Source organism: Delphinapterus leucas, chromosome 10 (genome assembly GCF_059928025.1).
Source record: "Delphinapterus leucas isolate spDelLeu-1000000601 "Yukka" chromosome 10, BTC_Dleu_Yukka2, whole genome shotgun sequence".
Lineage (NCBI taxonomy): Eukaryota > Metazoa > Chordata > Mammalia > Artiodactyla > Monodontidae > Delphinapterus > Delphinapterus leucas.
In genome coordinates this window covers 36,061,557-36,087,500 of record NC_143138.1, presented here as the reverse complement: position 1 = coordinate 36,087,500, position 25,944 = coordinate 36,061,557, and the positions used below count along the sequence as shown (strand labels likewise).

At 41.1% G+C, this 25,944-nt stretch overlaps 1 protein-coding gene across 1 annotated transcript in view; it reads left to right on the top strand.

Moving 5' to 3' along the window:
• DNAH8 (dynein axonemal heavy chain 8) overlaps window positions 1–25,944 on the top strand; it is a 326,150-nt gene that overhangs the window by 261,592 nt on the left and 38,614 nt on the right. Inside the window, exons 83-88 of the mRNA XM_089918797.1 lie at window positions 2,996–3,069; window positions 5,600–5,752; window positions 6,120–6,275; window positions 17,052–17,168; window positions 19,017–19,118; window positions 24,402–24,562. Coding sequence (XP_089774923.1) covers window positions 2,996–3,069; window positions 5,600–5,752; window positions 6,120–6,275; window positions 17,052–17,168; window positions 19,017–19,118; window positions 24,402–24,562 — 763 coding nt within the window. The remainder of the gene's footprint in view (window positions 1–2,995; window positions 3,070–5,599; window positions 5,753–6,119; window positions 6,276–17,051; window positions 17,169–19,016; window positions 19,119–24,401; window positions 24,563–25,944) is intronic.

Genomic DNA, 25,944 nt, shown 5'->3' with positions numbered 1-25,944 from the left:
ACAAAGGCTTATACATGAATGTTCATAGCAGCATTATTCATACTCACCAAAAAGTGGAAACAACCCAAATGTCCATCAGCTGATGAATGGATAAACAAAATATAGTACATCTGTATAATGGACTACTGCTCAGCCATAAAAAGGAATGAAGTTGTGATGCATGCTACAATATGGATGAACCTTGAAAATATTATGCTAAGTAAAAGAAGACAGACACAAAAGGTCACATATTGTATAATTCCATTTAAAAGAAGTGTCTAGAATAGAGATAGAAAGTAGATTAGTGGTTGCTAGAGTGGGAGAGGGTGATGGGGACTGCTAATGGATGTGAAGTCTCTTTTTGGATTGGTGAAAATGATCTGAAATTGGACAGTAGTAATGGTTCCACAACTCTATGAATATACTAAAAAAACATTGAATTGTAGACTTTAAAGGGGTAAGTTTTATGATATGTGAATTATATCTGTTTTTAAAGTTTGAGAAAATATTTATTGAGTATCTACTGAGTGCTACGCACTGTCTAGGTGCTGGATAAGCCACTGTGATATAAGTCCCTTGTGGAGCTGATGTTCTAGTGTCAGGGGAAAACAGACAGTAATTAATTAACAAGTGAGTATATAATATGCTAAAAAGTATATAATGTGCTAAGAAAAAGTAGGGTAAGGGGCAGAGTGACGGGGATAGGTATGCTGTACTAGATCAGATGGTCAGGGAAGGCCTTGTTGAGAAGGTGAGGAAGACCTGAGATGTAAGGAATTAAGTCAGTGGAGCGTTCGAGGAGACACATTTCAGACAGAGGGAACAGAGGTGAGGCTGGAGTGTGCCTGGGGAGGAGGGAGGAGGCCAGTGTGGCTGGAGAAGAGTGAATGAATGGTGGTGAGATCCTAAAAAGTGTGTGTTTGTGTGTATGTGTGTGTGTAGAGTGCGGTAGCAGTGGGAGCCAATTGTGTAGGGTCTTAGAGGTAAGAATTTGAATTGGATTCTGGATTTTGTGCGGAATGAAATGGGAAGCCATCGGATGTTTCTGAGCAGAGGATGGACGTAATCTGATTTAGGATTCGACAGAATTCCTCTGTCTGCCGTGGGAAGAATAACTAGTAGAGAAAAGGAGTGGGAGAGAGGTAACCAGTTAGTAGGCTACTGCAAGAATACAGGCAAGAGGTGATGGACCAGGGACTAAAAGTGTAGATGTCCAGAAGTGGTCAGATTCTGGGTTTGTTTTGAAGGAATGCCTCTAAGTCTCCTCTTGACCACTTACCCAGGTCAAGATAAGAAACTCAGGCCACCTGAACAAAAACCAGTTCTTCCTTTTAAAAGGTGTATTTCAGAAGAGTTGGAAGGACAGGGGAGATAGATTGTGGCTCATGCTCACATGTTAATAATTTTTGTCCCTATCAAACTTTCCTCCATTGACCTACCTAACGTTTGTGGGTTCTTCTGAAACAAGAGGGGCTCTATCTCTTTGTACAATTTGGAGGCTCCTCCCTTTCAAGTTCCACCTCTCCTTCCTTCTCCTGTTATAGGGTGTGTGGATTCTTCTCAGGTGCCCTGGGAGCAGTGCCTGGTTCCCCTTGAGCAGGAGACATTCATGAGGGCTTTGGTGGGAAAATCCAGCTTTGTTCAGTGACCTCTGGACAATTGCAGTTCCCAGTTTTTCAAGCAGGGCTCTGCCATCCTCTCTCAGGCACCCACTGCAGAGTTTCACCCTGTGACCCTGAGTCCACAAAAAATCCTAATGCTGCACCCTGCGAACCCTCACAGAATCTCTGGCCATTAACCCCATGGTGCTATATTTTAAATGGTGTGCCCTGGCAACTTCTTCTCTGGTTCCTGACATACTTCTAACTCCACCCCGTGAATTTCTCTCATCCTCTGTAACTTCTAAAGTTTCCAAATCAGCCTCATTGTTTGCCCAGCTACAGCAGCCCTTTTTTCTGAGGATTCAGGCTCCTCCAGTAGAGTAGGGCAAAAGCATACACTGCTTCACAATGTCTCCATTGACCTCCTTTCCCTGCGCCTCTAGAGATCTAGAGATCATGCCTCTAAAATTCAAGAAGACCTGGGTCCACGAAGACTTGCTTAAAAGTTAATTTCCAATTCCATTTTCACAAACATTATTTAGAGACTTCTGCAATTTAGTGAATTCATGTGACAGGCACAAGTGTGGTTCTCTGCCTGGAACATCAGATTCACTAATAAGCCTATATAGTGTATATTCTGCTGAATTATAATCACACCTCTAATCTTGGAGCGGTCTCCACTTTTTCTTCATGCTCAGTTACAAGATGGTGATTTAATCCTGAGGAGCAGTTATCCCTGAATGTAGCCCTCATGGGGCTAAGCTGCCACAAGTTCCATCTTGGAAAATGGACAAATATGCAAACAAAACCCAAACAGACAGACAAACTTGACGTTGTAAAAGAATAAAAAGCCAACTAAATCTTTACTGAAGCATCTGATAAAACACCAAAAAAAAATATTCTAGTCAAAACACAGAACAGGGAACTCTACTCAGTGCTCTGTGGTGACCTAAATGGGAAGGAAGTCTAAAAAAGAGTGGGTATATGTATATGTATAACTGATTCACTTCGCTGTACAGCAGAAACAAACACAACATTGTAAAGCAACTATACTCCAATATAATTTAATTTAAAAATTTAGCAAAACTCAAAAATCCTCTTTCCCACTTAATGCCTATGATAGCATTATAGCTGCCTCTCCCCCATCAATCTATCTCCTCGTTATCTCCAAAGACCCCAGAACTCTCTAAAAGACCTGCCTTGTGCCTTTTGTCTCTCTTTCCTTGTCCTTCCCGTTCCAGTTTCTGCTCCACTTATTTCTCTCATCAACACAACTGAAAGCCAGACTTGTTTGAATAACAAAGTCTTCTTAGAAGCCACGGAGGAGGGAGGCTATGACCATTCAGAAATTAATTTTTTGTCCCAATCCTGTTATAAAATTTATGTTTTATCATAGTGATCCTTCTGTGTTACAGAATGCAGAACTATCTCAATGGGGCAAGGACAAGAAGTACATGCTCGAAAGCTGATTCAGATGTCAATGCAGCAGGTATGTAGCAATGGACAACTACTCTTCATGCAACATTCTTGATATTATTCCTCTGGCCATCTGGTCTACTTAGGACCAACACAGTGATGGGTAAAGCATTCTACCTGTGATGCTCAATCATTATTTTTCATTTTTATTTATGTATATAGAGTCAACCTTTGATTTCCTACAAATTTTAAGCCTCCAGCTAGTTTGCTCCTGACATCCCCACAAAATACTTGTTCCATTTTCTATAGCATATGCTCCATTTTATTTTCACTAAATATTTTTTGATAATTTGGCAGCCACACTTTCCGGTTCCTAAAGGATGCAGCTCTAGCAGTCTTGGAATGCCATGTTCAATATTAATAGATAGTGCTTAAGAAGTGACAGATTGAGACAGTCAAATTTCAATTTTCAGTTAAAGTGAGACTTTCATTTTTCATTAGTGGATAGTTTCAGGCAAATAAGAAATATTTGAGGGTGTTATGTTTAAATATTGATAATGGTTTTTATTGAAAATTGCAAGCTGGATGGACTATTTTTCATCACACCTAATAAATACACAGGTCATTAATTTTCTAGAAACGGTTGGTAGATAGCAATTTCAGCAGCAATAAGAAATTGCGCCATTTATAAAAATAAAATAAGATCTTGGTTTATTTTTAAGCTTTTGATCTCATAATGTCTGTAGCAACTGTGGTGCAGCTTTTCCCTGGGAATTAATGACTGGAGAGGGTTAATGGGCTAAAACTCTGCTTGGTTCATCAAAGTTTCAGGCTAGTCATTAATTCTCAAGTGCGCCAAGCCTTAATCTTTACCACTTAATTAAATTCAATAATATATTGTATTTAATTTATATATATTGAAGAAATTATATATAATTATTTTTACTCAGATCAAATAATTCACTCTATTGAGTGATTTGACAGTTTGACTTTGGGCCTTAAATAAGTTCTTTAGTTTCCACGAGTGAGGAACTTCTAAATTTGGTACAGCATTCACATTAACCTTCTTTGGAATATTAGCTTTTATAACTTCTATGTTCTGTGTCTCAAGGTAGGATAAATATTGATAATAATGGCATTATCAAACAAACAAACAAACAACAACAATAACCCATGAATAGGTACAGCCACACTGCCACTTGAAAGATTTAGGATAAAGCTGACACGGTGGAATGCAGAGCAGGGAATCAGAGAGTAACTGGATCCACGATGACACAAACCAACCATGAAGTCCATCTTGGTCTAGAGACCCCAGTTGTCTAGACCAACAAGTCCCCTTTGCCGCTTAAGCCAGTCTGAGTTCTGTTTTCTCTTGCAGTAGAAGGTGTATATACAGGCCTTACCACATGTACACTAAGCTCTATGATTTGTAGCTGTATTTATCTGATCTCATTATATATCAAGATATTGTCTGGCTAATAAACTGTGTTCTTATAGAACTGTGACGGTCATGTGAATTACATTGTTAAAGAAGCTTTTATCAAGTATTTAGATAGTGCTTAGAAAGTTTTGTGGTTTCAGGAATATCTGGGAGGAGTGATGGCAAAGAATAAGGTTTAATATTATGGTAGCAAATGCCACCAACTGTATTTTATTGCCTCTGGTGAAATAAAATTGGTATTTTAAGTCAGGAGAAGAAAACTTTAGCATAAAATTCTCTCTCTCTGCTCACTTGGGCCTCCTCCCTCCCCTTTTAGTGTCCAGTGTACATCTGCATCACGCATTAGCCAGACCTCCTCAAAGGTGGGAATGCCTGCTCGAACGCAAAGATCAATTTTTTTTTCCCTTTTTTCTGACGCTAGCCAGGTAACTTCTTAAAAGATTAGCATGCCTTTCCAACTCTGCAGGGAGTCATGGTGACTTGTTACTGGCTTTGTATGTGTACCTGGACTGTGTATCTTTGGTGAACCTCATGTGAAATGTCAGCATGTCATTTTGATGTATGATCCTTTGTCTCGAAAATGTATATGACTCTGCCTTTGACTTGTAACAGGCAAGACAGGTCTCAGAGCTTCTGTCTCCCAGGCTATAATCCTCAGTTTGGCTCAAATAAAATTCTCTCTTTTCTTCCTAACTTGATTGTTAATGAATTTTCGTCGACACCTCCAACTTTCATGAGGTAATGTGTATCTCTTTTTGTGACAGTGGACAACTTGGTTTCGGGGTGAGTCCCTTCTGATTTACCCTAGGCAGGACAATTTAAGTTACAAATTCCAAAATACCCATTCCCACCATTAGATGGTGCACACACTGTACTTAAACAAGTCTGACTTCAAATTTTAACTTTTGTTCCCTTCTAAACCAGGGGTGGCAGGATACAATCATTTTGAACCCACTTGATTCCAAGTAACCAGCTTTACAACTAACAGAAAAAAGAAGATTGTATTGACGTATAACAATTTCATTAAAATATATGTGCTCAAAACAGAGTATTCTTATGCCCTGAGTAAAAGTTTCAAAAAATTTGTTTGTATGTTTTGTTTTATTAAAGTCATAGCAAAAAAAGTTATAAGGAATTAATATGAAATCATTTTTGAATACAGGGTGGCTGGGTATTACTGCAGAATTGTCACCTTGGCCTAGAATTCATGGAAGAATTGCTAGAGACGTTAACTACCACTGATGCCAGCAATGATACTTTCCGAGTGTGGCTAACTACCGAGCCCCACAATCGGTTTCCCATTACATTGCTTCAGGTTTGTTACTGTGAGATAAGTATCCTTTCCTTGAGAGTTATACAAATAAAGATGGCACAAATATGATTATGGAAAGATGGCAAACATAACAGGGCTTTCTGGTCCAGTAGAAGCTGCGTTGCAAAATCTTATGCCATTATCGTCAAAATCTTGACTATAATTATCAAGATTATATGGTAAATATTCCCACGGAAGAGTTATAAGACTCAGTATTAATTTATTGGGTTTTAGCTCTGATCAATGTAAGTAGCTTACAGGGTGCCCATTTATGTACCATAAGCATATTGTTGGCTGATGTGTTGTAATTTCTATTTTATTCTTCACAGTAATTTATAGAAACAAAACTACTATTTGCTTTTTATGACAGACTTCTCTCAAATTCACTAATGAGCCACCCCAAGGCGTTCGCGCAGGTTTGAAAAGAACGTTTGCTGGAATTAATCAAGACCTTCTGGATATCAGTAATTTACCCATGTGGAAGCCAATGCTTTACACTGTAGCATTTTTACACTCCACCGTGCAGGTAACTTCTGAGAGCAGTTTGCACATTTAGAGGATGCTAATGATGTTATATTTGCCTCTCTGCTGCACTGTCTGCTCTCCTCACCTCGGTTTCTTTTTCCTTCATGGCACTTTTCCCCACCTGGCACAGGACATGCATATTTGTTTATGTATTTATGTGTCCTCCTGGCCCCACACCCCCACTTTGGCCCCTAGAGTATAAGATTCTCCAGGGCAATGACTTTGTTCTTTTGTAACTGCTGGGTCTCCCCCTGTGACAGCAGCAGCTGGGGCAATGCCAGAGCTCAATAAATATTTGTGGGATGAACAAACGGATTACTGTGATAGGAGCTTGGTCTTGAAAGTGCCTGTGCTGGCCAGGAATGTTATGTACACCATCTCATGTAATACTAACAGCCACCTTTCAAGGTAGGATTTATCACCATCTTACAAGTGAGGAAATTGAGACTCAGAGAGGTTAAGTTCCTTTCTAAACAGTAGATCTAGGAGTCAAGCCCCACGCTGTCTGCCCTGGATACAAGTATGTTTCAACCCTCCTCCCACCGGTGACAGAAGTGGTGGTGTTGGGAAGAGGAGTCACAAGGGTCACCTGTCTTCTTCACGTTGTTTGTTCTTTGCTTTTACTGTGTACTTATATAGTCATTTAATAATTTTATGGCTGCCCAGCAACATCTCTATGGGATTATTTTCGTTTTGTTATTGCTTTGTTCTATATTTGAATTTTGTATTTTGTTCTGTATTTGAAAGCTGTATAATTTTAATGTACTTGATTCACTCCTTGATTTCACAGACAGATAAAGGGACTCCTTTAACTCTTTCCTACATTTCTTCTTTCCCTGAGGTTGGAGTGAGGACAAAATGAATCACCTGGTTTAAACCAGGAGTCATGGTTCAGCTGTGCACAGCAGCCGGCAAAGCTTGGCCTCATCTCTACCCACCCTGCCCAAAGGTGGAGGGGAATTTGGTGCCCACCCCAGAAAATACTGGGCGTGTTTACCCATAGGTTCCTTGGCTCCACCACTTTACCAGGTTTCATGCTGCCCAACAGAGAGGGCTGTTTAGAGGGGACAGCTGGTGTTTATCTGTCCCCCAACTCTGAGAGACTTAAAATCAGGTTAAACGCTTAGCGGGTGGTTATTTTTGCTAAGTTCCATTGTGGCCTTTGGATTGATTGTAAAGTACAGCTTTCAAGTCACTGAAGCTGATTTCATATATTCTTATCTGGGAATTGTTGGGTTTGCTAGGCCTTATCACACTCTAATACAAATATTGCTTTAAACTCTGTTATTTAAAGCCCAATTCACAAATAATAAATTTTATGATTCTTTTCCTAGTAGTGATGATTCAACTCTTCCACTGTGCTTATCACAGACAGATGACTGGGGGGTATTTTCCATATGGTCAACGTGGCAATCTGTGTTTTTAGTGGCCATTATCCAAGGGTTAAAAAGAAGAACAGGACCATGGGCCAGTCATGGGGCCGAAGTGTGCTTGCACTTAAAGTGGCTTGTATTTGGGTTAAAACAGAAAAAAATCTCCACTGCTAAGGCCGTGAAGCTAACAGTGGCATGTCTATGAAAAAAAAAAGGTTGCGAAGATCTCTTAAAATCCAATCATAGTGTGTTAGAAAGAGCACTTCACGGAGAGTCAGGAAGCCTGGATTTTAGACTTGTTGTGACATCAGTTAGCTACGTAAGGTTGGTCAAGTTATGTCCCTCTCGAGGCTTCTGTTTCCCCATCTGTGTGTTTAGAGGCAGAAGGAGGTGATCTTTCAAGACTTTTCCCATTTCTAACATTCTGTTGTCCAGTTCTATGACTATACAAGGAGTGCAGATAATTCAGGCATTTTCCCCTCGGTTCTAGTTTTATCAATTTCAGAAATGTTTACTGTGATATTGCCTAAACATATTCTTTTCTTGGTTAGGATAAAGCCAGCTTGATAGAAAAATCTGGAATTCTTTAGGAGCTTTTGGTCCTGGGTCAGCACCATCTGCATCACCTGGGGACTTGTAAGAGATGAATTTCAGGCCCCACCCAGACCCACTGAATCAGATTCTGCATTGTAATAAGATGCCCGAGTGATTCGTGTGCACATTAGAGTTTAACACACAACTGTTACAGGAAGGACTGTTCTGAATAGACAGATGGTGGCTTATATTTTTCTAGTGTTGGATATAATAGTCAAGTACCAGATTTTCTTTTTTTAACATCTTCATTGGAGTATAATTGCTTTACAATGGTGTGTTAGTTTCTGCTGTATAACAAAGTGAATCAGCTATACATATACATATATCCCCACATCTCCCTCTTGCGTCTCCCCCCACCCCATCCCACCCCTCTAGGTGGACACAAAGCACCGAGCTGATCTCCCTGTGCTAGGCAGCTGCTTCCCACTAGCTATCTATTTTACATTTGGAGTGTATATATGTCCATGCCACCCTCTCACTTCGTCCCAGCTTACCCTTCCCCCTCCCAGTGTCCTCAAGTCCATTCTCTATGTCTGCGTCTTTATTCCTGTCCTGCCCATAGGTTCTTCAGAACTTTCCTTTTTTTTTTTTTTTAGAGTCCATATATATGTGTTAGCATACAGTATTTATTTTTCTCTTTCTGACTTACTTCACTCTGTATGACAGTCTCTAGGTCCATCCACCTCACTATAAATAACTCGATTTCGTTTCTTTATATGGCTGACTAATATTCCATTGTATATATGTGCCAGCTCTTCTTTATCCATTCATATGTTGTTGGACACTTAGGTTGCTTCCACGTCCTGGCTATTGTAAATAGTGCTGCAATGAACATTGTGGTACATGTCTGTTTTTGAATTATGATTTTCTCAGGGTATATGCCCAGTAGTGGGATTGCCGGGTCGTATGGTAGTTCTATTTTTAGTTTTTTTAAGGAAGCTCCGTACTGTTCTCCATAGTGGCTGTATCAATTTACATTCCCACCAACAGTGCAAGAGTGTTCCCTTTTCTCCACACCCTCTCCAGCATTTATTGTTTGTAGATTTTTTGATGATGGCCATTCTGACCGGTGTGAGGTGATATCTCATTGTAGTTTTGATTTGCATTTCTCTAATGATTAGTGATGTTGACCATCCTTTCATGTGTTTGTTGGCAACCTGTATGTCTTCTTGGGAGAAATGTCTGTTTAGGTCTTCTGCCCATTTCTGGATTGGGTTGTTTGTTTTTCTGATATTGAGCTGCCTGAGCTGCTTGTATATTTTAGAGATTAATCCTTGGTCAGTTGCTTCATTTGCAAATATTTTCTCCCATTCTGAGGCTTGTCTTTTCTTCTTGTTTATGGTTTCCTTTGCTGTGCAAAAGCTTGTAAGTTTCATTAGGTCCCATTTGTTTATTTTTGTTTTTATTTCCATTTCTCTAGGAGATGAGTCAAAAAGGATCTTGCTGTGACTTATGTCATAGAGTGTTCTGCCTACGTTTTCCTCTAAGAGTTTTATAGTGTCTGACCTTACATTTAGGTCTTTAATCCATTTTGAGTTTATTTTTGTGTATGGTGTTAGGAAGTGTTCTAATTTAATTCTTTTGCATGTAGCTGTCCAGTTTTCCCAGCACCACTTATTGAAGAGGCTGTCTTTTCTCCATTGTTTATTCTTGCCTCATTTATCAAAGATAAGGTGGGTTTATCTCTGGGTTTTTTATCCTGTTCCATTGATCTATATTTCTGTTTTTGTGCCAGTACCATACTGTCTTGATTACTGTAGCTTTGTAGTATAGTCTGAAGTCAGGGAGCCTGATTCCTCCAGCTCTGTTTTTCTTTCTCAAGATTGCTTTGGCTATTCGGGGTCTTTTGTGTTTCCATTCAAATTGTGAAATTCTTTGTTTTAGTTCTGTGAAAAATGCCATTGGTAGTTTGATAGGGATTGCATTGAATCTGTAGATTGCTTTGGGTAGTATAGTCATTTTCACAATGTTGATTCTTCCAGTCCAGGAACGTGGTATATCTCTCCATCTGTTTGTATCATCTAATTTCTTTCATCAGTGTCTTACAGTTTTCTGCATACAAGTCTTTTCCTGATTCGTTAATCGATGAATTGATTCCTCCAAATTTACCTGGATATCCCTTGCTTTATACAAACACGATGTATATACTTTTGTCCATGCAGAGACTGAAAAAAAGAAGAGGGAATTGGTTTATGTCACATAATATGAAGCTTCTGGGCTGGGGAGAGTGTTGCCAAAACTCGGCCCCTGTTCACCCTTGCTGAGTAGAAATGCAGAGATAGAGTTTTGGGTGAAGTAGAAAAGAATAGCTCTATTGCTTTGTCAGGCAGAGGGGACCACAGCAGGCTAATGCCCTCAAGACTGTGTGTCCCACCCTGGAGCGGGTAGTGAGGAGTCTTATAGTGTTCAAGGAACAGGGCGTGGTCAGCTCATGCACATTCTTCTGATTGGTTGGTGGTGAGGTAGGTAATTGGGAGTCAGCATCATCAATCGTTTGGTTCCAGCTGGTCTGGGGTCTATGTGCGTGTGGGCAACATACAGTTAACTTCTTCCACCTGGTGGGGGTTTCAGTATCTATAAGACAGCTCAAAGGACATGGCTCAGAATATTATCTATAGTCCTTGAGGAAGAAATAAAGGTCCTTGACTTTGTTTAATGACTAAAGTATTATTATTTGGTCTTGTTTTTTCTTTTCTTTTTGTATTTTCTCACCTCTCTGATTAAATTTATTCTTTGACTGAAGTTTTTCTACAGACAATAGGCAGGCGGAGGACATGGGTGGGGGGTTCTATCCTGGGAAGGCCTCAGAGGTTCCTGCTCGGTTACAAGGGGTTCATGCTGGAATCCATAACACGTGAGAATGCAGGAGCGAGTGGTAAAATAGCCAACCCCTGCCTGCCCTCCAATGTGTTTCTCTTAGTGAATCAAAGTTTGGCATCATGCCATCAACTCACTCCAGCTCAAGAGCATCACGTGTTATGTGGACCCTACTCTTGTTGCAGAGGACAAAATGAGCATCCCTCCTCTCCTATAAGAAGGGGAAGTAGATTTGGCTGGTCAAGGACAATCTTGGGCAGAAGAGTGGTGGAGGGTGTCTTGGGATGGGAGCAGGATTACCCAGTAGAAGGGGGTGCGCTGCCATGGCAACCTGCATAGTAGCACCAGCCACTTCTGCACTAAGCTCTGCTTGCTTCCTACTCCCCCTGGCTCCCTCCCCTCTCCTCCAGGAACTCGACCTCCACGTTGGACAGGAGGTTACTGCAGCAGCGGCCGCTCTTGCTGCAGTCGGCTGATGTCTCTGCCTTGGCCAGCCAGCCCTCCTGTCCTCCCCGTGGGAGCCTTTCATCCCCAGCACCATGGGGCATGCCTCCGCTTATTTGGCCACTACTCCTGAGAACGTTTCCTGCATCCTCTTTTATTTATTTATTTATTTATGGCTGTGTTGGGTCTTCGCCGCTGCGTGCGGGCCTCTCACTGCAGCAGCTTCTATTGTTGCTGAGCACCGGCTCTAGGCGCGTGGGTTTCAGCAGCTGTGGCACCTGGGCTCAGTAGTTGTGGCTCACGGGCTCTAGAGCGCAGGCTCAGTAATTGTGGCTCATGGGCCCAGTTGCTCTGCGGCATGCGGGATCCTCCCAGACCAGGGCTCGAACCCATGTCCCCTGCATTGGCAGGTGGATTCTCAACCACTGCACCACCAGAGAAGTCCTCCCGCATCCTCTTGGAGATGACTCTAGGGGGAAACTTCCCTCTGGCCTCAATATTCTCTCTCTACATCTTGCCAGAAAGTCCAGTGTAGCACTGTTCTGGCCTTCAGAGCAAGCCCACACTCACCCTTCAGGATTTTAATTTTAAATATACCTTCCTCCAAAGTCTTGGTCTTCTGAAATTCAACAGTTCTTCAACAATTCCATTTGTAGTCTCCTCCCAACACCTCCTGCAGGTCACAATAATGTTTCCTGTTTTGTTCCTATTGATAGTCAATATACTGCCCCTTGTAGTGCAGTACATTGGACCCGTGAGCATCTTAAGCAGTGGTCCTCAGCCATTGCCTGGGCCCCAGAATCCCCTGGAGGAGGCATCGGCGTGAAGAGCTCAGACCTTTTAAAAACTTCCCAAGTGATTCTAATATGCAGTGAGAGTGGAGAATAATTCCCAAAGAGCCACTGCCCTTAAGGGAGGAGTCTTTAGTCATTTTTATGACCTTTTCATGGTTTGGATATTTCTCCCCCTCACCTTGGCTCACCCACATTGAAGCCCACATTTGGGACTTTTCTTATGGCTTATACACAGCTTTGTGAGGTTTACTGCAAGAATCTTTGATTAGGAGTTCTAAGGGCCTGCACTGGCAGTTGCAAACTCGGAAATTTTACCATGGCTCTTAAAATATTTGTTTAATATTTAATAAAAATGGCCATATCTATGGGGCTCAGAGAGTACCACTGTTAACAGTTCCTCATTCAGAAAAGTGTTTACTTCTTTGACATATATATATATATTTTTTTTTTTTTGCGGTACGTGGGCCTCTCACCACTGTGGCCTCTCCCGTTGTGGAGCACAGGCTCCGGACGCACAGGCTTAGCGGCCATGGCTCACGGGCCCAGCCGCTCTGCGGCATGTGGGATCTTCCCAGACCGGGGCACGAACCGTGTCCCCTGCATCGGCAGGCAGACTCCCAACCACTGCGCCACCAGGGAAGCCCCTCTGACGTATTTTTTAGGTTTAAGCCTTGACAAACACTCCCTTCAAATTTAATACTGTTTATAACAGTTCTCTCTTTGGGGAGGTGTGATTATAAAGTTCTTAGTGCAAATCTCTTCAAAATAATTACAGTAACATGATACAGATTTTTAAGATCTTTTACACGTACCCTCTGTAGTGTTTCCCAGTGGCTCTGACCATTTCTGTTAATTATTTTTACCTATTCAAGTTTCCCTTATATTGTCTAGTATAGATTGCATTTTTCATCTTATGCTAACTCCAGTTATTAAATAAATAGGTGTGATGCTCCACAGAGAGCTTTGTTTTAAAGATGGGACTGAAGTGAATCTGCGCTGGACTGTGGGAGGCAGGGGATCATTGGACTGAGGTAGATTCTAACATAAAACTGGAAATAGCTTTGACATCATTAAAATGATGACTCCATTGAACAGCCTCTCTTCGGTGTTCTAAGGAGTATTCCAAGTTTTCCATATTTCACTAGTAGTTGTGTTTTATATATCCTTTGGAATAAAAAGAAGGAAGCTTATTGGTTCAATCTAGTAGGGAGTAGACTAGTCTTCCTAAAATCATCATCTCCAACTTAATAATGGATAATAACTCCCTTCTGTTGAGTCAGGTTTTAGCTCTTTCTCCTAACATCAAATCTGTCTATGTTTCATCCCTGAATCATCACGTGGGGATGTAGTTCCAGCTACTCACCAGAGGTTGTCCTCTGCTGCAGTGGCACAGTCCTGCAGCCTCCTTCTGGATGAATCGTGAACTTTGCATTCCTGTCTTTGCTCCTGACCTTTGCTAAGCCCGGGATTCTTTTCTCCCTTCTTTTCAAAGACCAGCTTCAGTTTCATTCTTCCCAGGAGCCCTTGATTGAATGTCTTCTTCAAGCTTATCACCTGTGAAATTTTGACAGTTAATTATATTTAGTACCCTGTTGTCCTTTCCTGTTTTGTCTTATTTTCTCAACTAGATTAAAACTTCTTGAAAATGCACTGATTCTAATATTTTTCTATTATTGGACTCATCCTAATATTTTTCTAAACATAAGACTCATCCTATAGTTTCAAAAGTACTAATTGGATTGGAGAGATTCAATATGCCAAATATTCCAAATTCTAGCAAAGTCCTCTGTTTTTGAGCTTCCAAATGATTAGGTCCCAGTGGTTTGAGTCTACCCTGATATTATTCCAAGATGATACTTAGGGGTTGTTTTTTTCTTTATTGTCACTTACAGGGGTCAGTGAGTAAAAAAAAAAAAAAAAAAAAAAAGCAAGAAAGTGAAATGACCTCATTTGTGAAAGAAAAGACACCACATTTTGTCTTTTTTTCTAAAAGGAGTTAAACAGTTTATGACTTTAGTGAACCAACCTAAAAACTGAACATTTTAAATAAAAATTGATAGTAAGTAACATAAAATGAAGCAAACCTCAGCATTAGGGCAATTTTCAAAGATCACATTTTAAGGAGCAACTGAATTGCAATTGCTCAGTGCATGTAAACGGGAGTGTTTCCACAGAGCCAATTTAAGCAGCTTCAGTAATTGGAAGGAAAGAATTGTTGTTCATTCAGTCTCCTACTAATTGAACAGTAAATTTTAAAAACTAAGTCAAAACAGGTAAAACTGTTTTAGAGTTGATTCTCTTTTTTGAAAAAATGGGAAAACATTTGTGTTTGGTTCGTAAGTGGTTAGCATTCTTCTCTTTGAAGCCCTCAAGGTGGAAGAAATCCCAGAGCTTCAAGTGTTAGCTGAACGCATTTTCGTGTTAGTACCCCATAGACCCTCCAGGCCCCCCTTGCTCCTAGAGCAACCTGGAGGAGGTTCACCATAGTGCTTCTTGGGACCCATGCAAGAAATTCAAAACCACACGTCAGCTTCCTAATTGACCCTCCGGAGAGTGAGAGAGAGTGCCTTTCATGCTGATAATAATCAACTCACATGTTTGTTTATTAGACAACCATGATCCTTCTCCCGAGGCGCAGGTACAAAAGGGGAGACAAAAATGGGAGATGTGTCTCCTCCTGTCAAGGCCTCCTCCCAACCCCGTGGCTCCTCCTAATCTTCTCTGTGTTCAAGGTGGAAGATGGTTCTTCACAGCTCCTCAGTTTACAAACCTCTCTGGTTTAAGTTCTGACTAGGACAAACTCTGAATACCTGTTCTGAACTCTAAGTCCAAATTCCTGGGAGAAGGGATATTGTTGGCTCTTCTTAGGCTGATTGCTCACCTTTGGTCTAATTAGCTAAGGAGTGGGGAGTCACGCCATGCAAATGTCCAACACCTGACAGCCTAACCTAAAGAAGAACAGCTCTAGAAATAACGCTAGTAGTTGACATTTCTTGTCGTTGTTGTTTTTGTTTTTTGCGGTACGCGGGCCTCTCGCTGTTGTGGCCTCTCCCGTTGCGGAGCACAGGCTCCGGCCGCGCAGGCTCAGCGGCTATGGCTCACGGGCCCAGCCGCTCTGCGGCATGTGGGATCTTCCCGGACCGGGGCACGAACCCGTGTCCCCTGCATCGGCAGGCGGACTCTCAACCACTGCGCCACCAGGGAAGCCCAGTAGTTGACATTTTTAAGGGTTGTTTGCCCTCAGTCTGACCTCCCAGGGTGGACATCTGGACCCAAATTAATTTTGATGTTTTATTTAATATCTTAAAAGAGGACTTCCTGGTGGCGCAGTGGTTAAAAATCCTCCTGCAAATACAGGGGACATGGGTTCGAGCCCTGGTCCAGGAAGATCCCACATGCCGTGGAGCAATGAAGCCCGTGCGCCACAACTACTGAGCCTGCGCTCTAGAGCCCGAGCTCTGCAACCAGAGAAGCCACCACAATGAGAAGCCCGTGCACTGCAAGGAAGAAGAGTAGTCCCTGCTCAACGCAACTAGAGGAAGACCGCGTGGAGCAATGAAGACTCAATGCAGCCAAAAATAAATAAAATAAATTTATATAAAAAAATCTTAAAAGCATATCCTAAAAAAATCAGTAATTAAAGCTTCTCAGTATCTCAGTTTCTTTTCTGACTTGTCCATGAATTTGTCCAAACTGCAATTCATTTAGATTCCTTTAAATGGTAGTGTTATTCAAGATCTAAAGCATGGAACAGCTGCAAGAAGAAGTATTGGAATGGCTTGTGAAAACAATGTGTGCGTGTGTGTGTGTGTGTGTGTGTGTGTGTGTGTGTGTGTTGGGTTAGGGAAGGCAAAAGAGAGAAAAGTTAGTATACATTTAGAAGTAGAGAAGTAGAATTACATCTTCCCATAGATGTATTAGAATTCTACTCTCCATATGGAGAGGCACCAGGGTCAAAGTTCTGGGAGCTAACCTGAATAAATAATTGGACCTTTCTTAGAGAGACTGATTGTGTGCTGAGGCAGGGAAAGCTGATGGTATGGTAATGTTTGAGTTAATCCGTGTTGTGTACTAGGTGATGACGGCCTGGAAATATCAGTTCTAACACTCACATACCTTTAAAATGGTCTCCAGAATATCAAAGCAATTGAGTCATTTGGCCTGAGCCTCATTTGATTATTTACGAGTAATTTGGTGATTTGAAACAGCCGCTGTTTCACAGGAGAGACAAATGAAGGCAATATGAATGTTTTAAGAGAGATGTCATGTTTTACCATAGAAAATGTTTAGTTTGCAAAATCTGAAACTGCAAGATTACAAAGTGAAACTAGCAGGAAGTCTAAATGCCCTTGAGTGCTTAAGTCATTCACCTTAAAAAACTAAAATTCAAACCCTTGCATTTAACATTTGAAACTTTCAACAGTCCAGTTTAGAATAAATTAATTCATTCAACAGATTTTTATTGAGCACCTACTGCACTTTTTGAGTTGACAATGGAGACCTACACTTTTTAAACCCAAGAACTCCAATTTGGCAAATATTTGGAGATTTGCTCTTGAAAGCCTTCTAGAGCCAAGGAGTAATATCTCTATTTGTTACTATATCCAAAATCATATACTGTTCTTTTATGACGTCAACTTATTTCAATATCATGCCTTAATTTTACTGTACTTTATGTTTTAATAATAAAAACAGGTATCAGCTGCAATACAATTTAAAACTCTTGCTCAATTACTTTTCTCTGTTGTTTTTAAGGAGCGACGCAAATTTGGTCCCTTAGGATGGAATATTCCTTATGAATTCAATTCTGCTGACTTTTCAGCCAGCGTTCAGTTTATTCAGAATCACCTTGATGAATGCGATATTAAGAAAGTGAGTGAAATTGTTTCTTTTTTCTGTCTTCATTGCCATCCTTAAATCAAAGTTCTACAGACATTCCCAGTCTGGGATATGCAGTGGCTCTGCTGAGGTTCCCCCCAGCTCTCCCAAAGGAGACCAGTCATTCCAATCACCTGTTTACTGGTCCAGCCATTTCCACTCACACCCCTACTGCCCATAGGAGTGCACTGGGACTCTCCATCTCACACTTGTGTCCCCCTCCACCCAATCTCTCTCTTTCCTGAGGACATGCACAACAGAGGCAGAGCCCTGACAAAGGAACTCATTGTGTTGAGAAACACCACAGCCTTCTTCATGTCACATCCAAGTGCCACAGTGTACTTCAAGAGAATATATACCTTAAATCAGACTTTTCTTCCTTTATCTCACTCATGCTTCCTCAGAATCCTCAGAAATGAGAATATCTCCCAGCCCATGTAAAAGTTCTTTTGTACCTTAAGTCACATCTTAACAGACACTCAATCTTATGCAGATAAATAGCAATGATTTGAATAATGGTCACTGATCCTTGTGTAACACTTCACAGTTTTCAAAGTGCTCGCATGTGCAGGGTCTCGTTTTTATTTTCACAACTCAGTGAGGTAGATACCCAAGGTGTTACTATGATCCCCATTTTACTGATGACGTACTAGACAAGAGAAGACAAGGGACTTCCTCAAGGTCACCGAGCTAAGAACACAAACCCAGTTGTCCTTTCACACAAGTGTTGCAAGGAGTTGGAAATCTGTTTTTTCCATGATCTTGAGGAATTTTATGAGCCTCTCAGAGCCTGTTTCCTCATCTATAAAATGGCCATGGTTTCCGTGAGGAATAAATGGGCTAGCATTTGTGAAAGCACAGTGTATGGTACCTAATCAGGGCTCAATAAATACAAGTTTCCTATCGTCTCTCCCTCTCTTCCTTCTCATAGTAGATCTCAAAGATAATCATACATTCTGCAGTATCAGTATGATGACAGTGAGCCATGATGAATTATTTCCGGGTAGGGGGGAAATCTAGAATCAAACCATAATTTTTCTTAGAAATGACAAAGGGATATTAAATTGAGTAGGACATTTTGATGAAAAATTGTATCATGTGGGTTCGTATTCTGGGACTGTTTATCATTTTGGTATATACAAATGACAGTTACCTTGAAATAGTTGCTTTGAAAGGCAATGAAGCTGAAAAATAAAATTTTAACCAAGAGAAATTAAATAAAAATTAAGCATCCTTACTTCTCCTACCCCAAATGTATTGAAGCATCTTTTAAAATAAAAAAACTATTAATATCTGAAATGTATTGCTAGTGTAAGATTGCTATGGAAATTGATAAATATTTTGATGTAGTCATAGCTCACATAATGAAACAGGAAAGGACTGCATTGTAGAAAAATCTTGTGAATAATGTTCTAGTTGTTCTTATACTGTTTCAGAAAATATATTACTAAGAAAGCATATTAGAGCATTGATTACTTGATTTTTCTCCTTTCTTCACTAAACGTGACTTTTTTCTTCTCTAACAGCTTGGCATTACTATAATGAGTATTACAGATAATTACAACCACAGATTGAAAAATAGTCTTTTCCCCCTATTTTAAATAATCAATGAGCAATATACTCACCAGCGTTTAGTACTGTAGATTTTTCTTTGGTGAACAAACCATAGCAGTTCCAGTCATGTAAGAGCAAAAGAGTTATTAATATAAGATAGTGAGTAATTTTAAATGCAGTCTAGCTAGTGCTTCCTTTTCCAGACCTTTCTTTTAGAGGAAGATCCAAAATGTTTAGAACTATTTGTTTGGGTTGACAATGAATAATTCTTTTCTGTTTTTAATAAAGGGCGTGTCGTGGAGTACTGTTCGGTACATGATCGGAGAAGTACAGTATGGGGGCAGAGTCACGGATGACTTTGATAAACGTCTGCTTAATTGCTTCGCTAGAGTAAGTCAGTTTAGAAAAAAAAAAAAGCATGGATGTACATCTCATTGCATCTTCCTATTAAACAAGAATATTTTTTGTTTGTAGCAGGTAAGCCAAACTTAAAAGGAAAAAAAATACAGAGCAGAGCTGCTGAAAAGAATCAGCCAACCAAACCAAACCAAACCCAACCAAACCAACTAACAATCTACTTGTGGTCCAGACAAAGGTCAACTCTCAATGGTCTATGAATCTTCTCCTGTATAGATTAGCTGCTCATGTCCACGGTCTCTCCCCACTTCCCCTCCTATAAAAATACTGGACATAATATCTCTGCCTTTTCCTCTGATTGCAAGGCTTCAGGGCGATTTGAAGCCCCAAGATAAGTGATTGGAGAATGAACCAAAATTTGAGTTTTCTCATCTCTTTCCATTAGGACAGACAATTGAAAATTGAGGAAGTGTTCATTTTTTCCTCTGTTCCCAGTAAAATCTGCATATATCATGTGGGTAAACATTTTCTAGAGAATATTATTCTTAGCAATTCTGGCTTTCACATCAAGCGTGAATAGTATAAGTACATCTACCAGATTCAAGTTATTCCTAAAACATTTACACGTTAAAGAAGCAAAATACATTACCTGAGCGGAAAAAAATCAGATATAGGAGTATTTTACCGTTATCTGAGTTCTTTATATTAGGATCTAAGTTGTTAATTCTTTGATTTTTTTCCCCTTTTAACAAAATTAAGACCTCAACAACAAGGCATAAACTTTGAGGGTATTTTGGTAAACTGGAGGTTGACCAGAAATCTGAATTTTTTTTCAACCCTTACTAGTATTTGCAAGTTTTTCTTAAAGCTGAATGTGGAGAAAGGTGGATGATAAGCGTTGGTAAGGATGTGTGGAGGCAGATCTGGTACAGATCTCTGGGGAAGCAATTGGGCAAGATTTACTGAAACTAAGTATCCTGGGTAAACATCCCAGAACATTTCTAGAAAAAGCCCACGAATGGATATGTATAAAAATGTCATGACAATATTGTGTGTGGAGCTGCAGGTGACCATCATAGGTCGGGTTCTCCAGAAACAGACTCTGAGATGGAGATCTGCTTGTGGGTCATCCCTTCCCCCAGGGCATGATCTTGGTTGAGGCAGCTCCTTTCTGCCAGGGCAATTCCTGGGAGGGACAATGTTGTGAGCCCTCAGTAGCCAGTACTCCAGACAGCTGGGGGAGCGAGTGCCTAGGTCCTGGAGAAGGATCTGGTAGCACATTACAGCATCCACTGTGAGGCCGAAGAAGCCTAAAAGAATAGATAAGAAGCCTAAGAGAATAGATAAGCAGTAGTGGGTGAGCACATGTAATACTATTGCACACCCTTCAAGGGTGCAATCTGGTGGCACTTAGTCATATGAAGCATGTATGGGGACTTCCCTGGCAGTCCAGTGGCTAAAATTCCACGCTTCTACTGCAGGGTGGGCGCAGGTTCGATCCCTGGTTGGGAAACTAAGATCCCACATGCTGTGTGGCATGGCCAAACTAAGATGATTTAAAAATAAAAAAAAAGAAGCGTGTATGATATGACTACCCTCTGAACCAGAATCCCACTCCTGAGTGTATCCCACTCTTGAGTGTATGTCCCAGAGGAATTCTCAGACAAGCCTGTGGACATGTACAAAGATATTATTCATAGTATTGTTTGGGATAGTGGGAAGTGGAAAGCAACCTGGGAGTCTGTCACGGAGGAATAGATGAGTTAAATGTTATAGATGCCTATCATGGAATACAATGCAGCACTTGGAAGAAATGATCCATATGACATCATGCATAGATCTTAGGAACATAGTGTTGAGCGCAGAGCTTTAAAAAATAAAATGAGATCTATAAAGTGGTACATGTATATTTCTCAAGGATAAATACATGAATTCAAGGATGTACATCAATATCTTTAAACAGAAGCCCTCAAAGGGAAGGAGGCTGGGAGTGGATATCAGGGCTGAAGAGGGAGAAACTAAAATAAAAAGGGTCTAGAGTCGTGAGAATAATAAAATGCAGGAGTATGATAAACTCAACTCTGTATCTGAGGTTCAAAAGAGAAAAAAAAAAGATGTCTTAGTAAGCATACTTTGTGTTAGAATAACTGTACAAGTACCTAAAATTGGAGTTTTGGCACTGGAGACTGTGAGAGGTGGTTAGATTCTGGATATATTGTACAGATACTACCAGCAGAATGCTGATGGGGAAGGAAGGGGGTTGGTCAAGGATCACTCCTAGTTTTGACCTAAGCAACTAGATGGAGAATGGGACTATTTACAGAGAAGGGAAAGAACTGCAGGGAAAAAATGAGTTTTATTGGCTGGGGGTAGGAATTAGGAATTCTGTTTTGATCATGTAAACTTTGAGATGCTTACTGGACACCCAAGTGCAGTTGTCCAAGACTGTAAGCTCCATAAGGGCAGGCACTTTGCTTGTTTACATCACTACCAAATTCCCAGCACCTGGAATGGAATCTTTCACATAGTAGGCGCTCAGTAAATATTTGTTGAATAAGAGAATGAATGAAGATAAACAAGGCAGTTGGATTTACAGGTGTGGAGCTCAGGAGAGAGCTCAGGGCTGGAGAAAAAGATTTGGAATTTGTCTTATACAGATGGCATTTAAAGTCAAGATATTAGATGAGATCATCATCTAAGAAGAAAGTGTAGAGAAAGGGAAGAAAAAAAAAAAAGAAGCTAAGGACAAGGCCCCGAGTATTTTAATGTATTGAGAAAGAAGAAATGTCAACTGAGAGAGGTCAAGGAAGATGAGGAAAGGGAATTGACCTTTACTTAGTATTTGCTTAATAAATTAAAAAAAAATTTTTAACCTACTTTAAAAAAAATATGTAAGATAGCCCAGTATAGAAAAACATAAACATTCAGCTTAATAAATTTCTTCAAATAGACATAGAATGTGAATGACTAGGGAGGCAAAGGCCTGTCCTCTGCTGCCCCTTTACCCCGACCATGTTATCCAGAATTGCCTGAGTGAAGATCACTTCAGTTGTAAACCCGTGCCTTCAGATGGGATCCTCTTTCCCTATGACTTTCAATTTGGGGCTTATCTTTGAACCCTTATTTGTTTTCTCTGTTCTCAGTATCTTATGGTATGTCTCCCTTAAAACCAATAATTGTAGAACCTTATTCATTGTCCTTGGAGGATGACTGCTTATTTTTGTAGGGTACCTTCTAGAGTCTCCCAAAGTAATTCCATGTAGACTTCATACTCTGTATTTTGATTATACCAAAAACGTCCTCCAAATTTGGTGAAACTCAACTACTTTTGTGTTTTTGAGTCTAGCTATTTGTGGATTTACAATTTATACTTTTGTACTTTATAAATAAAGTAGTGGAAAAACAAGAGGAAACTTCATTTTCCTTTTATACACATATGTCATCTGGCAACACAAAACTCAGTGTGGTCATTTGTTGTCTGTGTGCTGAAGACCCCATGGCCTTTGCCCCCCCCAGTCATCCACATCCCTAAAAAACTAATCTTTATAAATAATGACCAAAATCATAGCACTGTTTTTCTTTAATGACTTTCAACTGCTCCCCATTTTTTAAGTTAAGCACTAGTCCTCACCCTGATATCCATAGTCATCCACAATGTGACCTCACTTCCTTTTTTCTGTCCGATCTCTTACCACTGCATTATATTGACCTTAGGGTAAATACAGTGATTTCATCATTTACCCAACCTGCCTCACATTTTTTTTTTTTTTTTTTGCGGTACGCGGGCTTCTCACTGTTGTGGCCTCTCCCGTTGCGGAGCACAGGCTCCGGACGCGCAGGCTCAGCGGCCATGGCTCACAGGCCCAGCCGCTCCGCGGCATGTGGGATCTTCCTGGACCGGGGCACGAACCCGTATCCCCTGCGTCGGCAGTCAGACTCTCAACCACTGCGCCACCAGGGAAGCCCTGCCTCACATTTTTGCATCAGTTTTTTTGCGTGTGTGGTCTCTTTGACAAGTTCCTTTGTCAAAATTCTATCCTTCAAGGCTTATCTCCAAAATCACCTCCTAGATAAAGCTTTACCTGACATCCATCTGGCTATTCTTTCTTCTTGGCTTTAAGCCTCCTTAGTACTTTGCTTATTTTTATTTCCTCTGTCTCTTACCTTCGTGCACTTTATCTTGTGGTTATTATGTAACTGGCTTATCTCTCTACTGTGTCACAAGCTCCTTGAAGGAAAGGACTGTGTGTGTCTCATCTTTGCATTCCGTTCCTTTTCTAAGCTCAAGGCCTTGTGGACAGGAGTTGAATAGGATAGAACTGTGATGAGTAAAAAATGAAGAAAACCAGTACACAGGGTATTTCAGAGCAATCACTGGACCTAAAAAGAGCTGGAAGAAGAAGGATATGGAGGGAAGATACTAGAGAAAGTATGACCAACCGAAGGAAGGCACAATCCCCCTCTCTTTTCACGCGGAGTCCTCTGAGTGATTCAGACATCCTGCCTGCATTTCTGCTCCTCCCACCATCCCATTATTTCCCTCCCTACTGGGAAAATCACTCCGTTAGACACAGAAGTTATTGCCTCAAATGAAGCTCACAGGCATTCAGCATTTTTTTTTCCTCTTCAGAATAAGTCTATTCACACCAAATATATATCTGTCCTCTCACTGTTACCTTACAGATAATCAGTTCATATAGAATGAGAAAAGGATGTCTTAAGGAAACCAGTAAGATGGTTGGATATATCTGGTTCTTGTGTCCAGGGACATAACTTAATTAACAGAGGGAGCTCTCCAGCTCAGGGTGGGAAGGGAGACGTTTGTAAGAAGTTTTCCTGCTTGTGTGCAGTGCTCAGCGCCACTGTGAGCCACACTGAGCACAACATAAGCCCCCAGGCATGAGCCCTGTTTGCGGGGAGAAAGGAGGCGGTGAAAATGCCCAGATATGCTCTCATGTGTCTGGTTATTGCTTCTGCAGTACATTCCCACGTCTCTTTAAAGTGAGCTCGAGGGTCATCAGATGACTTCAGCAGAGGGTGGGCTTGCAAGGCTGGCTCTCTCCTCCTCGCCCTTAGAAAGTATCTTCTTTGGTGTTAAACAAAGACCGGGTTTCATTGTTTTTGTGTTGTGGCCTCTCTCTTTTCTTAATCTATGTCTAATTATACTATCAGTGGTTTTGTTAAGATACTTTCAAACCCAATATAAAAAATGATTAAGATGGAAATAAGGTGACCCTATCTCCTTGATAGTGGCAGTTTGGGGTTTTCATTTAGATGTTCATCAATTTTATTTCTCCTGTTTTCTCTCCCATATAGGTCTGGTTCAGTGAGAAGATGTTTGAACCATCATTCTGTTTTTATACCGGGTATAAAATCCCCGTGTGCAAAACCTTGGACCAGTATTTTGAATACATCCAGTCATTGCCATCCCTAGATAACCCCGAAGTCTTTGGGCTTCACCCTAATGCCGATATCACGTAAGTTCCTGGCATTTTTTAATTTGAAAGGATCATTTGTAACCTAGCTTGGCAAAGACTGTGCATTTCATTTTCTCCTTTCCCTTCTTTTTATTTTACTGTGAAAAATAGTGTCACTTCCTATCTCGCAATTACAATTTTGTCATATCTTGGCCTGCTCCTGGTCACTAAATCCTACTGCTCCAGAGTTTATAACAATGTTAAAAGCTCTAATTTATGCATTGATTATTTCTCCTCTGTCGTGTCATAAAACCAGTTGGTGTTACTGGTCTTGATGCCATTGGTCTGATAAGACAGTAGCGTCCCAGTTCTTTGCCTTTTACATCAAAAAACCTAATAAAAAATAATGGTCATAAAAAGAACCGTAAAGGGCCAGGAGGGTAGACAGAGGAGGAGGACTTGTATTTCTGTTTTGATGGTCCCTCTCCCCTTACTTGCTCACCTGCATCCTTCTGTAAATACCTGCCCGTGGAGGGCACGATGCAGCGAGCACAGGAGCACAGGAACACAGACGCAGAGACCAGGAGGAAAGGCTCAGAGTGATGTCCGTGCTCCAGTCACTGTGGTAAGAGGTGGTGAGGGAAGAGATAAGGCATGCATCCAAGTCCCAGGCCCCTTCTCAGACCCGTCCTTTGGATGAGATCTCACCCCTCATCTCTCCAGAGACCCCTACCTGAACACAAGACCACCCAGCTCCACAGAGAGGGCTCCAAGAAACCCCAGCTGAGGGTCTCCCTGGATGGTCATGCCTTGGGCTCACTGGCCAAAGACCACAAAGTTTATGTCCAGCAGAGTGGCTGGTTTCAGGAAATGGAAGAAACCAAGACTCCTGTGGTAGATTCTAAGCTGTGACAACTGAGAGGAGTGCACTGTGCCTCTCTCCTGGTCACTCACCTGCTGCGGCCATTTCAGCAGCGCTGCAATGGGGCACGGACGTCTCCACCCTCTGGTTCCCTGCCCTCGCCCAACATCACAGAGTCCTGTTTGCTTCCATTGCATTGTGTCTCCACCCTGAGCATGCTCCCCGCCCCAGCACGAGGCTTGGCCTCCTGGCCTATGTGTCCCCCACATTCATTCTCACTTCTCCATAGCCTCTAATCTCTCCCATGCCTCTTTTCATCTTCAAAGATGTGGGCGTGACCCCCAAAGACCCACGAATGGCCATCACTTGTTTCAGACCCCGTGACAGAACCGTGATGGTACTTCGGTGGTGGCTCTAGCTATTATTTGAAGAGTCTGTCATCAGTTAGCAGGAGACTTTTGAAATGAAGAAATAAAAAGGCGTCCTCAGAGATCCGTTCGTGAATCAACATTGTCTGAAAGAGAACACACAGGGAAGGAGTTTTACTTTAGCTAAGACTTTAGAAATGTGAGTCAGACCA